This window comes from Ursus arctos, unplaced genomic scaffold (assembly GCF_023065955.2).
Source record: "Ursus arctos isolate Adak ecotype North America unplaced genomic scaffold, UrsArc2.0 scaffold_1, whole genome shotgun sequence".
Taxonomy (NCBI): Eukaryota; Metazoa; Chordata; class Mammalia; order Carnivora; family Ursidae; genus Ursus; species Ursus arctos.
In genome coordinates this window covers 38,959,021-38,980,094 of record NW_026622763.1, presented here as the reverse complement: position 1 = coordinate 38,980,094, position 21,074 = coordinate 38,959,021, and the positions used below count along the sequence as shown (strand labels likewise).

General features: G+C 37.1%; 1 protein-coding gene across 1 annotated transcript in view; it reads left to right on the top strand.

The window, feature by feature from the left end:
- ACVR1C (activin A receptor type 1C) overlaps positions 1-21,074 on the top strand; it is an 83,138-nt gene that overhangs the window by 27,696 nt on the left and 34,368 nt on the right. Inside the window, exon 2 of the mRNA XM_026492758.4 lies at positions 11,543-11,773. Within this exon, the coding sequence (XP_026348543.1) occupies positions 11,543-11,773 (231 nt within the window). The remainder of the gene's footprint in view (positions 1-11,542; positions 11,774-21,074) is intronic.

Here is a 21,074-nt window from a genome sequence, read left to right as displayed (position 1 = left end):
ATGGATGCATTCATTTCTTTGGGTCATACAACTTTAGAACAATTGGAGATCATTAAATTGAATTCTTTCTTGGACAGATCAGTTGAGGACACAGAAGCCTCAAAAGCCACATAAATAGAACGAGGATTAGAACCTCAAGTCTTCCGGAGAACCTGGGTGGCTCGGTTGTTAAGCATCTGCCTTCCGCTCAGGGTGTGATCCTGGCATTCTGGGATCGAGCCCCATGTCAGGCTCCTCCGCTGGGAGCCTGCTTTTTCCTCTCCCACTTTCCCTGCTTGTGTTCCCTCTCTCGGTGGCTGTCTCTCACTCTGTCGAATGAATAAATTAAAAAAAAAAAAAAAAGAACCTCAGGTCTTCTTACTTGGACCCTAAATGCACCAGACTGGATTAGAACAACTGCACTGTTCTTCTCTTTACCCAGGTTCATTTCTCCATGCAACACGATAGCAATTTCTGCATATCACTACAAGATGTTGCTGAAGATTGTATCTTATAGAAGTTGGCTATAATTGGTCATAATTTCCCATGAGAATAATAATAAAAATGGTATGCTCCTGATCAAGAGTTTATAATCAAATAAATCATAGATATGACAAGCAATATATTGAACACAGGTCTGTAATGATCCAGAAATTGTATATCATCCTCCAAGTCTTGTAAAATAGACCCTGATGAGCAGATTGATCAAATATAGTGCTAAGCTCTGTGCCCCAGTACTGATGGAGGCATTGCCTAGAGTGAGCTCATTGAGTTGAGGCCAAAAGGCCCAGTAGCCCATTCATTAAACAAGGAAGCCCCTTGTTAGCCAGACCACTGATCTGGGACTATTAGCTTTCTTTGTAGCTTGGGGTGGATGGCTATTATTATTTAGCTTTTTTAGTTTTCCAGAATATCCATGCTGAGTAAAAATAGCACTATGGAATATTGCCTTTTCCATTTTAAAGAACATTCCAATATGGGTTATGGCCATTGATTGTGAACGAAACAAAGTACAGGAATAGGTTGGGCACTCAAGCTCCACTTTCTGATACAGTCAACCTCCAGATTAACAATTTGTTTCAGAAAAAGACAAAAGAAATGTAACACTATAAGAAGTAATTATATTTTTCAACATTTGAAATTTTAAAAAGATATCCTTGATCTTGGCAAAGTCAGTCTATAATTCCTTTATGTTCTTCCATACTTGGTTGGTATTATAATAACCTTTCTTTTTTGAAATTATGGTAGTAGAGGGTTCTTCCCCTGGTCCCCACTGTTCTTCCTTGGGGAAAGCAAAAATTTACTGCAATCCTGGTTGAGTCCCAAAATTATTTTTGAAATTTAACTGGTTGATGAAATCCCCAATCTGCTAACCACTATCAAGTATGATTTTATGTGAATATCAACAGCTATATTGCCAGGAACTGACAGGTCTGGAATGCACTCATGCTAGAGCTTGGCTGAAAGAGTCCCGGTAACCCCAGCAGGTGTGGGCAAACGGGTCAGATGAAGAGGAGGCAGAAGCCCCGGGGCCTTGTCCTGGGGAAAGCTCCAAGCCCCATCGTGTAACTCCAGGGAAGGCTGAGCTTTTCCAATCAGCAGCTGAGTCATGGGGCCCTGTGAGGCTGTTGAGATGTTTGGGACTGGAATTCCATGTGGGAGGTGGGTATGACAAGAACACATCGCCAAAATGGGGGCAGGTTAAAGCCCGTACACATCAGCCCCACAACAGAAGACATTTCTCACTGTCTTTTGGTTGAGGACTACCTCAGTTTCCCCCAGGCTGGTGGGGGCTGGCTGGAGGATCTTTGATGACTGCTGAGAGGGTATGGTGGGACTATGGAGGAGGGGAGTGGGCTGGAGATGGTGAAGAACAATTGTGCTCCTCAGGACTCACCTCAAAGAAAATTACCTGCCTGCTCCTGTCCCCTCTTCCCCAGGTTGTATTAAGCAGTAGTCAGCCTTTGTGCCCCAACACATTGTGCACACATCCCTGACTGTCTTACCACGCTATCATAATGTGCTTTAACTCTACAATTCCTTTAGGGAATGGTCTTTTTTCTTTTCTTTCCTTAGCTCTTACCGTGATATTTGACATATATTAAAATATTTGGGAAGGTAAATTTTATATGTCAACTTGGTTAGGCCATAGTACCTGCATATTTGGTTAAACACCAGTCTAGATATTGTTGTGAAGGTATTTTTTAGATGAGTTTAATAGTTAAAGCAGTAGACTTTCAGTGAAGCAGATTACCCTCCAAAGCTGGGTGGGCCTCATCAAATCAGTTGAAGGCCTTAAGAGAAAACAAACTGAGGTCCCCAGAAGAAGAGGGAATTCTGTCTGCAAACTGGCTTCAAACTTGAATTGCAATATCAGCTTTTCCCTGCAGCCTACCCTGGAAATTTTGGAATTGTCAGCCTCCAAAATCCAGTCAGCCAATTCCTTAAAATAAATTCTCAGTGTCTCTTTCTCTCTCTCTCTCCCCGTGTGTGTGCGTGTATGTATGTATACATATACATCCTACTGGTTCTGTTTCTCTGGAAAACCATGGCTAATACAATATTCTTTAAATAGTAATTTAAAGAAATTTTTTAACATCTGGAAATTTACCATAAAGTAATTCACTTATCCCCTGTCAAAAAGATTTATTTATTAAATTTATTTATTATCTAATAACACCATCAAATCCACGTAATTTTAGGGGTTAGGTATATTTTAAAAAATCATAAACTGAATGGGGTATTTCCTAAGCTTGAAGGCAAAGGAAGAAAGTGCTAGGTAAAAGATTGATTGATACAATTTCCATCTGTCACATTAGTTTTCTTGATAGCTGTAAGTAAAGGTCCATAGAAACATATTTGGAGAGGATGTTAACAGTAGTCATTTTGGGGATATGGGATTAGGAGTGATTTATTTTATTTTACTTCTTTATATTATATGTATTACTTGACTTATTTTTGACAAGGGGCAAGTATCTTTTTTTTTTTTGAAAACAATGAAGATGGTACATTAGGAAGAAGCAAATAAATGGGAAAGTGGGAAAAGTTATATGTAACACATATGGCAAAGGATTTCTGTCTTTATAAAGTGCTCTTTCAAATTGAGAAGAAATTTAAGACTTATCAAAGAGCTAAATGGCATAGACAAAAAATTCACCCAAGAGAAATCCAGAGGAAATATTTGAAAAAAAAGATCAATCCCAATCATAGGGAGATGCAAATTGAAATAGGATGCAACTTCTATCCATCATTTTATTAAGGTTTTAGTGAGAATATCTAATGCTGTTAAATGTATGTGAAATGGGTACTTTCATATAGGGCCAATGGAAATCTTAATTGGTACAACTTTTCTAGAAAGCTATTCAATGGTGTCTATCGAGAAGGTCTGATGTTATAATTCCACTTTTGGGACTCTAGCTTAGGAAACTAAACTAAAGATTAATCCACATAGATATTCAACACAGTGTTGTTTAGTTGCAAAAATTAGAAACTTTAAAAAAAAAAAGCCTGCTATATCTAAATGTTCTGTAACAAATACACTTCAATATGAGCTTAAAAAAAGAAAAAAAAAAAAAAGGAATTCTACTGAGTGAACCAGGAAGCATGAACTCTATAAAGTTTTCTCATTGTACTGGTGACTGATAATTTACCCATCTATTTAGTCATTTACCCAATAAACCTTTTTCAAATTCTACTAAAAAAAAATGGAAACAAGTGAAATGCCTAAAAGCGAGAAAATGCTGGATATCATTCAGTTACACTAATGGAGGGTCTATAAGTGCCATTAAGTGACTATAAACAGGAGATTATAAAAGCTCACGATATAATGCTGACAGAATAAAAATGAAGCACATAAAATTGTGTTTATAGGTAGAATTCTGTAGAAACCTATATAGAAAAAAAGACTGGAAGATAATATACCACAATGAGAGTAGCTACAGGATTGTGAGTCTTTTTATGTGTTTGACCATTTTGCATTTTTCTGTACAGTTGTTTAGACTTTTTAATTTAATACATGTTTCTTGGTTTTTTATCATCTGCCATACTCTAGTGTAGGTGTTGAGGATGTGATGATAGATGAGGCAGGAAAGGTCCCTGCCTTCATGGACTTTTCATTCTAGTAGGGCTGATACAATAAATCAGCTAACTACAGATGGCAGTATATACCAGAAAGGATGGGGAGCAGATCACTTGTCAAGAGGAGTCTGAAGATTTCCGTGAGGTGGGAAAGAACTTGTTACCTAGAGTCCTGGAAAGGAGACCAGTGTGTCTGAAGGGCTGTGTGATAAGAAATGAGGTTCAATGGGGCGCCTGGGTGGCTCAGTCGTTAAGCGTCTGCCTTCGGCTCAGGGCGTGATCCCGGCGTACTGGGATCGAGACCCATGTCAGGCTCCTCTGCTGAGTGCCTGCTTCTTCCTCTTCCGCTCCCCCTGCCTGTGTTCCCTCTCTCACTGGCTGTCTCTCTCTCTGTCAAATAAATAAAATAAAATAAATCTTAAAAAAAAAGAAAGAAAGAAATGAGGTTCAAGAAGTGGGAAGAACCCAACCCAGACTGACTAGCCTATGAGGTCACAAATAATGACGGTGGATTTTGGGTTTTTTCTAGATGTACTTAGAATCCATCGAACATAGCTCTTTTCTTACCTAGAAGACAATAAGAAAAATCCCAAGACTGAGAGAACAGTTTGATGAGGAGCCATTTAGGCTGGCAGCCCAAGAATATAACTTCTCATATTAAAGGAGAATTACATGGAGGGTGGCAGAGGAAATGTGTCTTGTGATTGGGAACACTGTTCTTCTTTGACAGGATGCTTTGACATGGGAGACCCCCAAATGAGGTCCTTTTCTTCCATCCATGGCTACCAAGACTTAAGCTGGCCAGAGGACAGCAGGAAGTGTGCCCTCCCTGAGGAAACAAGGATATGCTCTAGAGGATGTCACACTGTTCCCAAAAGCAGTCATCACACAACTGTCACCCCTGCCAGCCTGCTGCTAACTGCCTTGAATTCCAGAGGAGGGAAGGAAAAGGTTGTCCTCTCCCCAGCCTAGGATTCTTCTGCGTGTTCATGCTTTCGCAGGGATATTTTAAGAGAATCCACACAAATAATATTGTCATCCCCCCTTTTTAGATTAGTTTATATCCCTTCATGGTTGACTTATTTTTGTACCATACTGCACAAGCTTAGGGGTTAATGTCATTAATAGTAGTTTGGGAAAAGTCCTTCTCTGACAAGTGAACTTTTCAGTTAATAACTATGCTGATAAGCAAAAATGTTAAACTGATCATTTTTCTCTGTTAAGAAGTTTTCAAATTGCACCAGCGACTTTTTGAGATTATGCCATAGGACATGTCCTTTCTTTCTCTAGTCCCCTTTTGGAGGCTATAAGTAAATAAATAACATAATTCTGACCAATTTTAAACTCTACTCTTTTTGTCAGACATTTAAACATTACTGGGAAATGTTTCCATTTCTTTTTAGGAGAATCAGATTGCTATGGTGTGGTGCTCCTGAATAGCTTTTCGCCTCGTGTGCCATTTCTGTGATGGTGTATATATCTGTGATTGAGGGAGTAGGCAAGACTCCAGGTGTCGGGCCCAATTCAGAGAGGTGATGAACTTCCCCTCTCTTCCTAAAAATATTGTGCCGAGATTGGAAAGAGTGTTAGATTCTCATGTGATACAGGATAAGATTAATCATCTTCAATATCAACTGGAAAAAGTTTGTTGGATTATAAACTAGTAGGATCTATTCATCCACTGAAATATCAGTGTGGGAATTTGGGGGTATAAACCTGTCCTTTGGGTGCTCTCTCTTTTTATCTATTATACATAAGCTAACCCTGTAGTTAGTTGTATTGAGAATCGCGACAAGGGCTCAGAGCAGGAAAAGACTATAATGAATCATGGAACATTACATCAAAAACTAGGGATGTACTGTATGGTGACTAACATAACATAATAAAAAGTTATTATTAAAAAGAGACTATAAAACTGGGGTCTTTAGAAATCTTTTAATCTGCTTCCTGACCTTATCATATTTCAGGTGAGGAATCTAAGATGTGGAGACATTATAGTATTGGGTGGTTTGTAGGGGAGGTGGGCTGAGCCCTCCGGTTTCATCTAGTGTTGCCTGTAGACTGAGGGCATTCAAAATGACTAGTCCTATAATTCAAAATGTGCTGGACTCTTCCTAATTTGAGCCCTGCAGCTGGAAGTGAAAACATTTCTCCTGGATGGAATCCCTCCTGTGAGAGTGGTTCCTTTCCTTCTCAACTATAAGGATGAGGCTTTCCTGAACAGGAACCATAATTACCACTTAACACAAAGGAACAGTTTTATTTTGTACTGGGTGTATTCTCATATTTTAGGAGTTCTGAATGTCCTTGGATACAGCCTGGTAAATAGAATTTCTAAAAGTTGCGTCTCTATTGAAAACTCCTTTGGGCAAAGAGTTTACCTTCATATTATCCATATTTTATTAATGCTGCTTTCTTTGTCTATCCTATTTTTCCTTACCATGAAGAAAAAGAAATGATTTGAAATGGCCCCATGACAAGAAAATCAAGTGTTGAAAGGGAATAGAAGGGAAGCTAGGTCTTTGCTTATTTCCTTTGACCCCGTCTGACTTTCCTTTACACACACTAGTGCTAGTTGTCCTGGTGTTCTTTTCATATTCAGCACATGGATGAGCTTGAATTGTTCCTTTGTTAACTCAGAAGCCTGCAAATGATGAAAAGATTATATATTCAGCAGGTCAAATTTGAGACAGTTTGCTGAATTAAAAAAAATGTGTTCAATAGCCTGCTCTAAAATTAGGGAAATTGAATCAACTGATGTCTGGAGAAGAGGAGAGGGTATGTGTCAGAAATTTGTGTAAGGCACGGGGCAATAAATATTTTAGCATGTAGACCCAAAATATAGGCAACCGACTTACTGAAAATAGCATCTAATTCAAAACAACTAATATTTCCCAAGCAAATATTTGGCTTTTTAACTCTTCTTAGCACATAAATACAAATTGATCAATTTGGTTATTTTTCTGTGGTCTGATGGTTTTTACATTTCTGGACACCAGGGTGTGCTTGCCATCACATGTAAATATGGATGAAAATTTATTTTCTGGGTGATTAGGAATGTGCACATCCTTTGGTTTCATGTGGGTAACAGATGTCTTGTGAGTAGCAGATGTCTTGGCTTTTACAGACTAATTGGCAAAAAGGGGGAAAAGGGGCTAATTAAAGGGGTGGGAGGAGACACAAGAAAAGTGCAATCTTTCTTGTGGGGAAAACTCTAATAGACCTCCTTCTTCTGGGTAATTACCTCCTTCTTCAACTTCATTTGCTATCCCTTTCCATATGACTCAAGTACATTATAATGGGAAAGTACAAAATAAAGAAACATAAGGCTGGACTACTGTCTGCTAACAGCCAGATTTATCCTGTCATGGAATATTCTAGTATAATTGACTCAATTAACATCAGTCTTTTAAAAAACAAAATATGAAAGCATAAGTCTAATCACTAAGGGCAACTTATGTTTTAATTGGCAGCACAAGGGTTCTATGTTGAGGGTGGTTGATATAAATATAATTTAATTATATACCAAATGTGACCATATAGTGGTTTGGTGGGAAATGAAAAATGCAAGACTGAATATGTTGTATGTTAGCTATACATCTTCGGTTCCTTTTAGTTTGCTGTTTGTTCTCCATCAGTGCTATAGTACTGCCAGTTGACCTGGAATAAATGCGAACATTTAGCAGATGTTTGAAGCTATTATCAACAAATTCTCGGTTTTGTCAGTGTTTTCCATTGTGCACCATTTAAAGCAAGGTGGCATTTACTGTGTCTTAACTATGTCACCTTGGTCTGAATTAATCTTCTGATTGGTACCTTTTACTTAAAACTGAAGGAAATTTTTATAGCTTGTTAAACAGTCAGTGAGTATCCACATTATTCCTTGATAAGAGCTATTATGTAATCATTTTCATAAGGAGCTAGTAGTCTTTCCAAGAAAAAGTATCAGGTTGGGTACGTAGAGGTTCACACTTAATACAAAACTTAGACAACCTGAAAGGTAAGGCTATTTGTGCAGATGCACAAACATGATAATTGACTTTTATTTAACCACCTGTCTTCTCGGAAAATAAGTAGGTGTTTTAAAAATACCAACTGTGTTTTAAAAGGTAATTAGGATAATACAGATCAAAATCTCAATTGTCAATTGTCAATCATTAACTTCTTTCTGTTGTATTAGAATTATATTTTATTCAATTGCTAGAAACTGGTGAGGTGGGAAAATGTTTTATGGACTTGTCTTAAAAAATAAAAAATATATATATAAGCTTTGGTAGGATAGAAACAACATTGCTTGAGTAGTCTAATAACTGCTGCATTAATTCAGTCACTTGATCTTTTTGAGCATTATTTCATTATCTGTAAAATGGAGATGGTGACAACTAACTCCCACACTTACACTGGGAACTATACGTAATGATAAACATGCGTGAAACTTTGTTTGTTGAGTGCTTTATGTCTGTCTTTCTTCAGTGGACCCATATTCCATAGTTAGTTGCCTTGATTTCTAGGCTAGGCTTTTCTTGCAAATAGAAAATTCATGAAGACTCTGATGAGGAGTCTAGTATCAGAAGACTTACTCTTTCCAACTTCAGCCCCTTAAAATATGAGGGTAAAGAATAGCCACAGTAGATTAAGTTTCTTCAATGTCAAAGAGTTTTCCATATTTTGCAGTTGTAAATTTACATGAATTATAAAATCATAGAGTCATAAATGGTGGCACTGTATGAGGTTTCAGGATTTGGGGATCCACTGCCCTGACCCTGGTTCATTTCCCATTTTCGAAGAAGGCACTGAGGCCCTGTAAGGTTAAATGTCTTCTCTAAAGTCAATGAGCAAGTTAGTGACAGAGGTAGGACTGAGACCTTCTTTTCCTGAGTTCTTTATTTGGACCATGGCCAGACACCACCCTGCTGTGTGACTATCTAGGTTCTAACCTGGGCTATTAAATGAAGGAGAGCGTTTAACTCATTCCACAGGTGGAAGGGGATGCATTTCTTTGTTACGTCTTTTAAATAGTCTGTACGTCCTGTTCATTCAGCCATTCCTTTTATGGATTATGAACATATTTCAATTGTTAGCATAAGACAACCAGCTTTACATCTTCCAGTAGGAGAAGTCATAGTTCCTGATGTTTACGTAGTACTTCCTGTGTACTAGACATTGTTATAAGAGCTTTACATAGATAAATTTATTCTTCATAACAACAGTATGAGGAGATATATTCTTCTCTTCATCTTTCATATAAGGAAATGGAAGCATAGAGGGGCCAAGTAATGGCCAAGATTCAAAGCTAGTATAACCAGGATTGAAGGCCTTTGTCAGATTGAAGTTGAAATGTTCTAGAGAGAGGTTTCGCTGTCAGAAGACACCTGAGTGGATGGATACTCACTAATGAGCTCTCTTTTATGTTAAGAAAGTGATTTAAACATTTTTCAAATTACCTGGGTTTTATATATCTAGCTCTGCTGAATCCTAATCAATGTAGATGACAAGATTCTACTATAGCACATAAATATTAACAAATGAGTACAGGTGACTGTTGAACAACATGCATGTTGGGGGCACTAACCCCTCACACAGTTGAAAATCTGCTTAATGTTTGACTCCCACAAAACTTTACTAATAGCCTATAGTTGACTGGAAACCTTACCAATAACATAAACAATTAACACATATTTTGTAAATTACACGTATTATATACTGTATCTTACAGGAAACTACAGAAAATAAAATGTTATTAAAATCATAAGGAAGAGAAAGTACATTTAGAGTACTGTACTGCATTTATTGAAAAGAAATCCACTTATAAGTGAACTGGTGTGGTTCAAACTCATGTTGTTCAAGAGTCCACTCTAGATTTGTTTCTATTGATCACCCTTGGAATAAATGGAGGAGTGAGCTATTATGCTTGGTCCAATGTTGTTAACAAAAGAGTATTTTATTTTATGACTGTATTTCTTTTAGCCCGTAGTAATAAACATGTTTATAGGGAGGGTATTTTACCAATCAAGAGAAACTACCAAAGAAAAGATAGTTCTTATTGATCAATATGTAATTTGTTCTTTCTTACACACTGAGTTATGTGGGAATATTATCCACATTTGCTCTTATATTGGTATTTGAAGTTGAGTATAAAAATTATCATTTGTGTATCAAATATTGTACAGTTACAACATCAGCTCCGATTTCATTAATTAACAATTTAAAGACTTTAATCTCAGTAAAAAATGATTTTATTATAAATCTTGGTACATTCAGATAATTGTGGGGAGTAGTTATGATTTAACAGAAAGCTCATTAGAATAATAATACAAAAGTCTTATTTAGTATTGTGCTATTTAAAAACAATGCAATTAAATAAAATTTGAATAAATTGTCACAACCACTGAACTTCATGCTGATAGATACTTTACATAACAGACAAATTCTGCGCCACTTGGAACATGTGAGTTCATGTGCGTGTGGGGTGTGTGTATAGTAAGTGGGGAAGGTTGAGGAAATTTGTGCAGTGGACAGATTAGCAAAGTCCAATTTTTGAAAGTTTTATTGATGTAGATATATTAAATTCTACTGTTGATGTGTTTTGCTTCATGGAATAGATGTGTTCATTAAGAAAATTGCCTGAAGGTCATGGTCTATGTTCAAATGACTCTTATTCTACAATGCATTTCTTAGTGAAGAGGGGAAAGTGTGATGGCTCATTTATGGCTTAAAGGTAATAAGACAATAGCAATAATATGAACATATCATCGAATAGAAAGGTAAAGAATCACACTGGTGTTTTTTAGAGCTGTAGATTCCTATGGTTACATTTGTGTTTAGCACATTCACTTAAAAGTTGAAGGGAGAAAGGGTAGATGAACAGAGCCCACTGAATGGTTTGGTTACCCAGCTCTCCAACCACACCTTACAAGGGATGCTGGACAGCGCCCCTTGGGGGCTTGATTTATTCCTTGATTTAGGAATAGGCCAATTGAGTTTAAGAAGGAGGGAGTTAGACCATGGCCGAGAAAATTGTTAGAACGTATAGTAGCAACTGAATAAATTCACAAAAATACAAGCAATAGTAAATGAAGATTGGGCCACTGGTTTAATAAAACGCATGACTGAGAGGTACTAAAAGCAGGAGCATATGTTTATCCAGTGCTGTTCATTTAAACTCTTCCTCAATTTTTATTAAGATTGAATTCTTATATTCAAGTATTATGAAATAAATTTGCACAATATTTTCTATATCTTTTTTTTTTTAAAGATTTATTTATTTATTTATTTGACAGAGAGAGAGATAGCCAGCAAGAGAGGGAACACAAGCAGGGGGAGTGGGAGAGGAAGAAGCAGGCTCCCAGCGGAGGAGCCTGATGCGGGGCTCGATCCCAGAACACCGGGATCATGCCCTGAGCCGAAGGCAGACGCTTAACGACTGAGCCACCCAGGCGCCCCAATATTTTCTATATCTTAAAGCTTTCTGCCTTACACTTTCCAGGATTGAAGTGTGTATGTCTTTTGTGTGACTCTTCAAACTTTACCTGCCAAACCGAGGGAGCATGCTGGGCGTCGGTTATGCTGGCCAATGGAAAAGAGCAGGTGATCAAGTCCTGCGTCTCTCTCCCAGAACTCAATGCTCAAGTCTTCTGTCATAGTTCCAACAATGTTACCAAAACGGAATGCTGCTTCACAGACTTTTGCAACAACATAACCCTGCACCTTCCAACAGGTAAGGCATTCCTCTTTGTTCATTCCCAATTTAATTTTACTAGTGGGAAATTACAATCATGGTAGAAATCAAGGTGTTGGTTGTTACTTTAAATAAGAAAATCCGTTTTACGGTTCTCTCCTTTTTTTGACTGGTGACATTCTCTAGAGCCTGCATAAGGTTGATTTTTTTTTAAAATGACATGAGACTATCAAAACATTGACAACAGCATAATAATTTGGAAGACATTTGTCCATGTGAATTGTATTTTTTGAAGTGATTAATGGACCTAAAGTAAAATGTCAGTTTGTATGGAATCTTGTAAAGGAAAGAAATTAAAATGTATACCAAGAAAAAAAAAAAAAGAATAAAGAGCAAAACTAAAAACAGGAGATTGCTGAATTTTATGGAGACAACATCTTTTTTCATGGTCACCTTCCTCATGTCTTCTTTGCCTGCCCGCACTCAAGTGCAAGCCCTCGTGAGCAGAAAGATGGAGGCAGAATGGACTGTCATTCTTTATTATTGTGCAGATATATTCCTGCCTTTGCCCCAGTTTCATGCTGTTTTATCCTAGTTTACAAGACACCGAAAATCTTAATCTCGTTTTTTTACCGGTAATTTGGAATCTGAAAGTTTGGGGGATGTTAGGGGCAAGTAATTAAAGTCACAAGCTAATTTATGACATGAAAGTACTCTGTAGTGAATTTTCTTTAATATGTATTAATTCAGTAATAATTCAGTGCTTATTGATATGTTAATATCTAAACACGGATGCATAGTCTGCCTTACAAAGTCACATTTTAAGGTACCGTTGTCCAGTCTCAGGTGTTCCTCTATCATCATATCAATATTTTACTCTAGTATTTTTAACCTTTTATTTTTTCTGTGGGTTCACTGTCCTCCTTTTCTACTGAAGAACATTTATTTTATGCAGAAATGTGGCATCACTACCACAAATGAAAAACCAGTTTACTTATCATAAGTAGAAGACGACTATGTACTTAAACAAACATAGCCTCTTATTGCATTCCAGTTAAGTATTTTGTTTTTTCTTTTTGTTTAAAAGAGAGAAGAATGTGATGTTCGAGACATACTAGCACAAAATAAGGCTTTTTTTTAAAGATTTTTATTTTATTTTATTTATTTGACAGAGAGAGACAGCCAGCGAGAGAGGGAACACAAGCAGGGGGAGGGGCAGAGGGAGAAGCAGGTTTCCAGCGGAGCAGGGAGCCTGATGCGGGGCTCGATCCCAGAACCCTGGGATCATGCCCTGAGCCAAAGGCAGAGGCTTAACGACTGCGCCACCCAGGCACCCCCAAAATAAGGCTTTTTGATCATCAGAAACACTAAGAGAACTAGAGAAAAAATTATCATGTAATTCAATGTTATTTCAATCATGTTTGTTGACCACACCAAATCATCTCAAGAGCCCTGAGAATCATTTCCTGTGCCAGCGCTGGGACTTGTCCCACTCTTTGGGAAACACTGTTCTAAAGCATGACACTACCTATTGCAACCTCAGAAGTCATACCTGGCATATTTCATCCCCCAGGGTTACTTGCAGTCTTGATTTTTAGACCACACTGATTCTCCCTGTCTCAGATTCCATAGGCTTCCTTGGTTTGGTGGTGGAGATCTGGCATTTATTCTCGGTACTTTTCTTCCCTTGTATTTTCTCCCGTGGTTATCTGTGGGCCCAAGACAGCCTGCAGTGAAGGCTCCCTATATTTGATGCTGGTCTTCCCATGACCAAGATCCAGAAATTAAGGAGGGGGACATAGGTCTGCATTAGCCCGTGGCCGTGGCATCTTGGAAGTGGCTTGCCAAAAATGAATTACTGACAAGACCCCATGCTGCCGGTCTGTATGGACACAAGACAGTACCTTGACAGCAACGAAAGGTCTTGGAGGACAAAATGTTCCTATGCGGTTGGGCAAATTAAGGATACTTAGTGCAGCTAGAATGTGGGTCCTTTCCATCCTAACTATAAACTCTGCCTAACTACCGAGAAGCTTATGTTCTACCCTCAAGTGCATGGAGAAACAAGTCTTTTTTTTTAAGATCAGTTTTATTGAGGTGTAATTTAGATATAATAAAATGCACACATTTTGAGTATATGGTTTGATAAGTTTTGACACACACATACCCCCTGTAACCACCACCACTTTTCCATTGCCTCAGAATGTTCTCAATCAGTCCCCATTTTGACCTGGGCTAGACTGACCTATTTTCTATCCCTGTAGAGTAGATTTATTTTTCCCGGAGTTTCACAAAATGGAGTCCTTATGGAAGATACTCTTTTGTGTTTGGCTTCTTCCACTCAGTGTGTTTTTGAGATTTATTCATGTTGTGGGGGGTATTAGTAGCCTGTTCCTTTCTTGCTGCTGGGTGATACCCCATTATATGGACACACTACAGCTGTTGCTGCTTTACCCACTCACCCCCTGCTGAGTACTCTGGTCATTTCCACGTGGGGGCTGTTAACAAAGGTGCTATGAACGTCTATGTACAAGTTTTTGGGTATATGATTTTTGCGTGTGTGAGAAAATACCTTAGAGTAGAATTATAGGATCATATGATGAGTATCTATTTATTTTACAAATATAATCTCCCGAGTAGTTTTCAAACTGTGCTGTTTACATCCCCAACGGAAATGTATGATAGTTCCAGTTGGTCCCTATTTTTATAGTCACCTGGTATACTCAGTTTTTTTTTAAATTATATCCATTCAAATGATTGTGTAGTTGTATTTCATTGTGGTTTTAGTTTGCGTTTCTCTGATGATTAATGATGTTCTATTATTTTTAGGTGCATATCGGACAGTTGTGTATCTTCCTTTATAAAGTGTCAAATCTTTACACCTTAAAAAAAAGTGAATGTGTCTTTTGCAGAGTAAAATTTGAAGAAATATATATTTTTATTGTTATGTTTTATATGTTTCATGTCTTAACTGAGGATGTCTTTATCTATCCAAAGGCCATAAATATTCTCTTTTATATTTTCTTCCAGAAATTTTAACATTTCAGCATTTACATTTAGGCCTATATTCAGTTTAAATTTAATTTTTGTTACCTAGTGAGGTTTAGGTGAAATTTTATTTTGTGTATGAATCTGAAGTTGTTCCAACATCATTTATTGAAAAATCTATCCTTTCAATTACCTTGCCACTTTGAACATAAAGTGACTGAAAATATATGTGGGTATGTTTCTGGCCTTGTTATTCTGCTTGAGTGTTCTGTATGTCTCTATTTATGTCACTATACAATTTTCTTTATTATTGTAGCTTTAGAGTAAGTATTAAAATCAGGCCGTGTGACCTCTCCAACTTTGTTCTTTTTTAAAATTGCTTTGGTTATTCTGAGTTCTTTGCATTTCCATTTAAATTTTAGAATCAGTTTGACAGTTTTTACAAAAACACATGCTGAGATTTTTATTAGCTACAGTTGAATATATAAATTATTTGAAGAAAATGGTCATGTTAACAATATTAACCAGGAATATAGCACATTTTCCCATTTATTTATTTTTCTTCAGTTACTCTTAGCAATGTTTTAGAGTCTCATACATATTTCCTGGAATGTATCTCTAAGTATTACTTGTTTTTGGATGCTATTGTGAATGGTATTTTTAATCGTTCAATGTTAATTGTTAGTATATGAAAACAAAATTAATCTTGTATATTCATCTTACTTCCTACAAACTTGCCAAAATGAATTATATTAGTTCTGGTAGCTCTTTTAAACATTCTTTGGCATTTTCTACATACACGATCATCTTATTTGTGAATACAGACAATTTTACATCCTCTATTCTGATCTGTATGCATTTTATTTCTTTTTCTTGCTTTTTGCACTGGCTGGGACCACTAATACGATGATGTAATAGGAGTGGTAAGAGTGAAGGTCCTTGCCTTTTTCCTGGTCCTAGGAGTGAATGCACTTTTAACAGTAGGTTTTTGTAGATTCTTGTTATCAGTTGATGAGATTTGTTTTTATTCCTAGTTTGGGGAAGGTTTTTTAATCCTATACGATATTAAATTTTTTCAAGTATTTTCATGAATTTATTGAGATTATAACAAGCTTTTTCTTCTTCAATCTATTGATAGAATAGATTACATTAATTGCTTTCCAAATATTACTTATAACAGGGAAGATATGTATTTGGTCATTAATTAATATGTCTACGAAAAATGCTATGTGATATTTATTGAATTCAAATTTCTTGACTTAAACTGAGAATTTTTGTCTTCTAGTGGCATTGTATGGTCAACTGACATGAAATTGAACAGGATTGTATGTGTAGTCATCTTGTGTCGGGTTGTTCTGTCTGTGAGGCAGCACTAAATGGTTATTAGCTGCATTTGGAACAGCAGCTGTTTGGGAAGGAACTTCCAGGCTGAGCACTGACACAGTCGGTGCCAAGAACTCCACTGTTTCCGTGTCGTCAGCGAGTGTGATTGCGATCCATCCCCTGCTCTGCCTAGCGGAGATTTATTAATTTCAAGTGTGGTTACGTATATACGACATACATAGAAACACTCTGCAGAGTAAACAGTGTGAATTTCTACAGCGTTAATGCTCCAGCTCACATTGGTGGACAAAACAGAGAAGAAAAGGGAGGGAGGTCACCAGAGGAGACTGGAGAAAATCTGGACTTCCCTTTCTGGTTCCTCTGAAAGCCAAGTGGATCCTTGCCTTTTTGGCTCTCTCACCATCACCCCGGACTCTGGAGCCATTTCTGGGTAGTGACTTGATGGAGGTGTAGTAACCAAGGCTTGGGATCTTTCAGCCGACCCTCTTTTGTCCTTGAGTCCTGTGTGTAATGATTGGGCTCTTGCTTTGTTTCTCTGTGACAAAATTCCTACCTTTCAATACAGCTCAGGACTTTCTGTCTCCCTTCCTCTCTCTGCTTGTGCAATTGTAACTCAGCAATTGGAGAATAGTAGGCCCTCGCTCTTTCCCTCCTAAAAATCCTTTTAAAGTGTTTGGCTCTAATTCCTAAAGCCTTAGACTAGTGACTCTTACACAGATTTCCACTGAGACACACAGAAAGAAGTACATTTTATACAATTTCTCTCAACCTACATGCACACACAATGGAAATAAGAATTTTACAGAATATTCTTACCCTTAAAATGTGTGAGGTGCCCTATGAATTTTCCTTAAGTAGGAATGCTGGTCAGACCCCATTAATAGGTTGTTCACAGTTTAAGAAACTCTACTTTAGTAGCTATTTAAAATGTGGTAATTTAAAATGGAGCAAGGGCACTTATTATTTTAATTTACTAGCACAAAATTCTAATAAGAATCTCATTAACCATTTTAATCTAAGATGTTTTCTTTCTAAATGGCCTTTAAAAACCTTTTACCCATTCATTTTTAATACTAAGTTGTATTAGATTTAAGTTGAATTAATTCAGATAATTGTAAACAAGATTTGATTTAGATCACACTAAATTCAATAATTTGCCCTTAAAAAACATACTTTCTTCTTTGACATTGCACATGGGTTTAATTTTTAGGAGTTAATCATTTTTGGGATAGGAGCAGTTTTATCATTTGATAGAGATATAATATTAGAAAACTTGCTTCTTTCTCTGAAGCTTATTAAAGTTGGTATCTTTGATGTCACTGGAGTGACTTCCGAGTCCAAGCATTATCACAAATATTTAGAGGTTTTTTTTTTTCTATGTCAAACTTGAAAGGCAATATCCATTTCTAAAAATAGCGATTTATTAGACTAGTACTTTGAGTTCACATTTCTACTAACAGCAAATATGTTGTTTTCATGAAACAAGTATAGTACTGAATATTTAAAAATTGAGTATAGACTATGCAAATCAGTTAAACAAGAGACACACATACTTTATGTAGTGTACGCTGTCTAATTTAGTCTTCCTGTTTATTTTTAGATCAGATAGGAATGGCTATCTTCAATTCCAGACATATCTGCTTACCTTTCTGGGCAGTACTTTTCTTGCTCTGACTCCACTCAGACTCCAGCTCTGACTTTAATTTGGTACTCCCAGGCTTCAGGAAGCTTCCTGCCCGGCAACTCCTGCAGATGGTCCCCTCTCAGCTTCCTCTGAGTTTAGGTGAAAAGCCACTGAGTGGGAAAAATTTACCTTCAGAAGTAAATGATAAATTCTTAACTCTACAAGAATATCTCCATTTCAAAAATAAAAGATTTATTTTCACAAATTGGTGTGCACTTGGTAGGGAGCTGGGGGATCGGGTAGGGTGAACAGATAATGATAGGTTCCATTCACATTGGAAGGTGCTTGGGTGTGTCTCTACGATGGGTTCTGTCTTCAAGCCTTCTAATAGGTTCTCTTCAGTTCTTTTCACAATTCCTTCAATGAGCTTGTGTGAGCTGGGCCTCCTGTTTCTGTTCTGTATGTCTCTTAAAATCTTTCCCCCATATTTTCTAGTGTTTGAATCTCTGATAATTTTAATATCTACAGTTCCTGTGAATTTGACTATGCTGTTTTTATTTTGTTGGTTCAGTTTGGTGGCTACTTACCTTGTGTTTTGTGATTTTTGAATGTGAGCTCATGTTTTTGGAGAACCGTATCTGGAGGACACTTTTGGAGCCTGTATTTAAAATATGTTCCTCCAGAGAAGATTTACATTAGCTTCTGCTAGGTATCTGGGGATCCTACCAACTGAAACCCATTCAGTGTTTTGATTAGGTTTATTTCAGCCAACATATAATATGAATTCAGGCTCTAAACCTGCCTATGATACACACTTGGTGTGAGAAAGTCTGGAATTTGTATATATATACACAAATCAAAGTCAAGGTTAAGACAGACAAATGGACAAGTATACGCCCTCTCTCTCTCTACAGAACACTTTCTGTTTTGTTTATTTTCAATGTAATTACATTCATAGTTGCCTGATTTATATGAGGGTCTCTGATCTGGCCTTTCATTGTCTTAGGAACCATATTTTATCTCCTGATCTTGTGCTACAGTCTGGTAAGCTAAGTGTGTAACCACCAGGAGCTGGCAGATGCCTCCAGGGTAAATAGCAGCCCCAGTGCTCAAGCACCTCTCTGGATTTTCACTTTTTTTGTGGCTCTGAGCAATTCATTTCTTTTCCCACCAGCTTAATCATGTAATAGAAAAAAAGTTTTTCATTTATATTTTATTCAGCGTTTTTGTGTGTGCTGTACCAAGAAGGGCTTCTGTGGACATCTAAAGTGTAACTTGGCAGAAATGGAAATTCCAGGATAATTTATTTTTGAAATGATGCTGGCATAATTATCTATCCATCTGGAAGAAAACAGGGCTGTACCACAGTGTCATACCATATACAAAAATAAATTACAGCTTGATTAAATATCTAATTGTGAAATATAAAACAATTTAAATGTCAGAGGAAAATTTAGAAAAAAAGATTTTTATGACTTTATAGTATGGAAGCTGTTTTTAAATAAGACAGGAAATCCAACTGTTATAAAAGGAAAAGAGATATAATTGCATGCAAACTAAAATAAAAATGAGTAATGAAAGATAACATAAATAAAACCAAAGATAAGTTAAATATGGGATAGAAATATTTGTAGCATGTGTGACTAGAGAAAAAGTTAACTATGAGAAGGTAAAGAGCATCTTGTGTGTGTGTGCATGGGTGTGTGTATGTATGTGTGTGCAGCAAGAGAGTGAAAAGAGAAGGCGAGGGGGCGCTAAATGAAAAAGTGGGCAAGAGACACAAACAGAAATTTTATGGAAGAGAATATTCTTTTTCTTTATTCATTTTTGAAAGAGAGAGAGAGAGAGAGTGATCACAAGGTAGGGGGAGGGGCAGAGAGAGAGGAAGAAGCAAACTCCCTGCTGAGCAGGGAGCCCTATGTGGGACTCGATCCCAGGACCCTGAGATCATGACCTGAGCCGAAGGTAGAAGCTTAACCACTGAGCCACCCAGGTGCCCAGAAGAGAATATTCTATGTGATCAGAGTATTGAAAAGATGTTCAACATCACCAATACCTGGAGGAATGCAAATTAAAACAACCATTTTTCTTTTCCACCCATTAAACAATTTAACGTTTGTCGGTCAAGATATTTTCAACTAAAAGTATCAGAAACTTAGATAATAATGTCTTAATAAGGGAGTTTACTAACTAAATATGATCAAAAATCTGGAAGTAATTGGTTCTATGATTTATTAACAAGAAGACTCAACAACGTCACCAGCCTATTTCCAGATTTCTTGTTAGGTGAATTGGTAAACACCCTTATTATTAAGATAGTGTTTTCTAACTTTCTGATACTTTTTTCTGACAGTCTTTTCCTCGTGTGTGTCTGCTTTGTCTAATATGGAAAACGTTGGGTTTTATTATCAGGGATCTCAAGGTTGAAGGATGACGGAGGTCAAGAAACATGATTTGCTCAAATTGGATCATCTAATAGAAGCCACCATGTTGAGCAGAGATAATAAAAGTCTCTTTGCTTATTGCAAGTTTAAACAAGCTATAAGTCCATCTCCTTCTAACCTCATGGAGGAGGTTTGGGCTTCTCACTAAGCAGAGCAGGAAAAGTGAAAGACAAACAAAAAATCTGTTCCTGAAAAGCTATGCACATAGCCTGGACATCACATGGATTTTAAGCCTTTGCTCCCATTGCCTGAGTGGTACAGGGACTCTCCAGAGGACAAACTTTCTTTAAGGTAGTCCCAGACTATTAGTTCCCCCAAGTCGGGCAGAAGAAAGTACCAGCTGTCTAGAGAAAGGGATTTTAATGTTCGGTCTCAAGCAGATAAAACAGACACTTGTTCAAGAACGTGAGCAGTACATAGTGAAGCCTAAGGTCCCCAAGCACACAGGGATGCAAGGAAGCATGCGTGAGCCAGCAGAAAAGAGCACACGGCAGAAAGATCACAAAGGTTTCAGATATCGGAATTATCACCAAATAATTAGAGACCAACTATTCTTCTAAGTTTAAAAATATAAGGCAAATTTGGAAATATTTTTAGAGAAGATTATTAAAAAGTGACCTACCAGGTTTGAACATTAACAGAATAAAACTTTTTAAAATTAAAAATATAACAAAAATTGAAAATTAAATGGATAGGTTTAACAACAATTAGTATAAGGAGAGAATTAGGGTTCTGAAATACAGGTCAGAAGTTATTTTGTATGGAGTAAGACAGAGAATACATAATGACAAATATGGAAGAGAGGATGACAAATAGAGGAACACATAAAAAGGTTTAACATGTGCTTTGACGTAGTGGTCCATAGGAGAGGAGAGAAAGATTTGGGCAAAAGCAGTCTCTGCAGAAGTAACAGCTCAGAATTTTCCAGAATTGATGAACA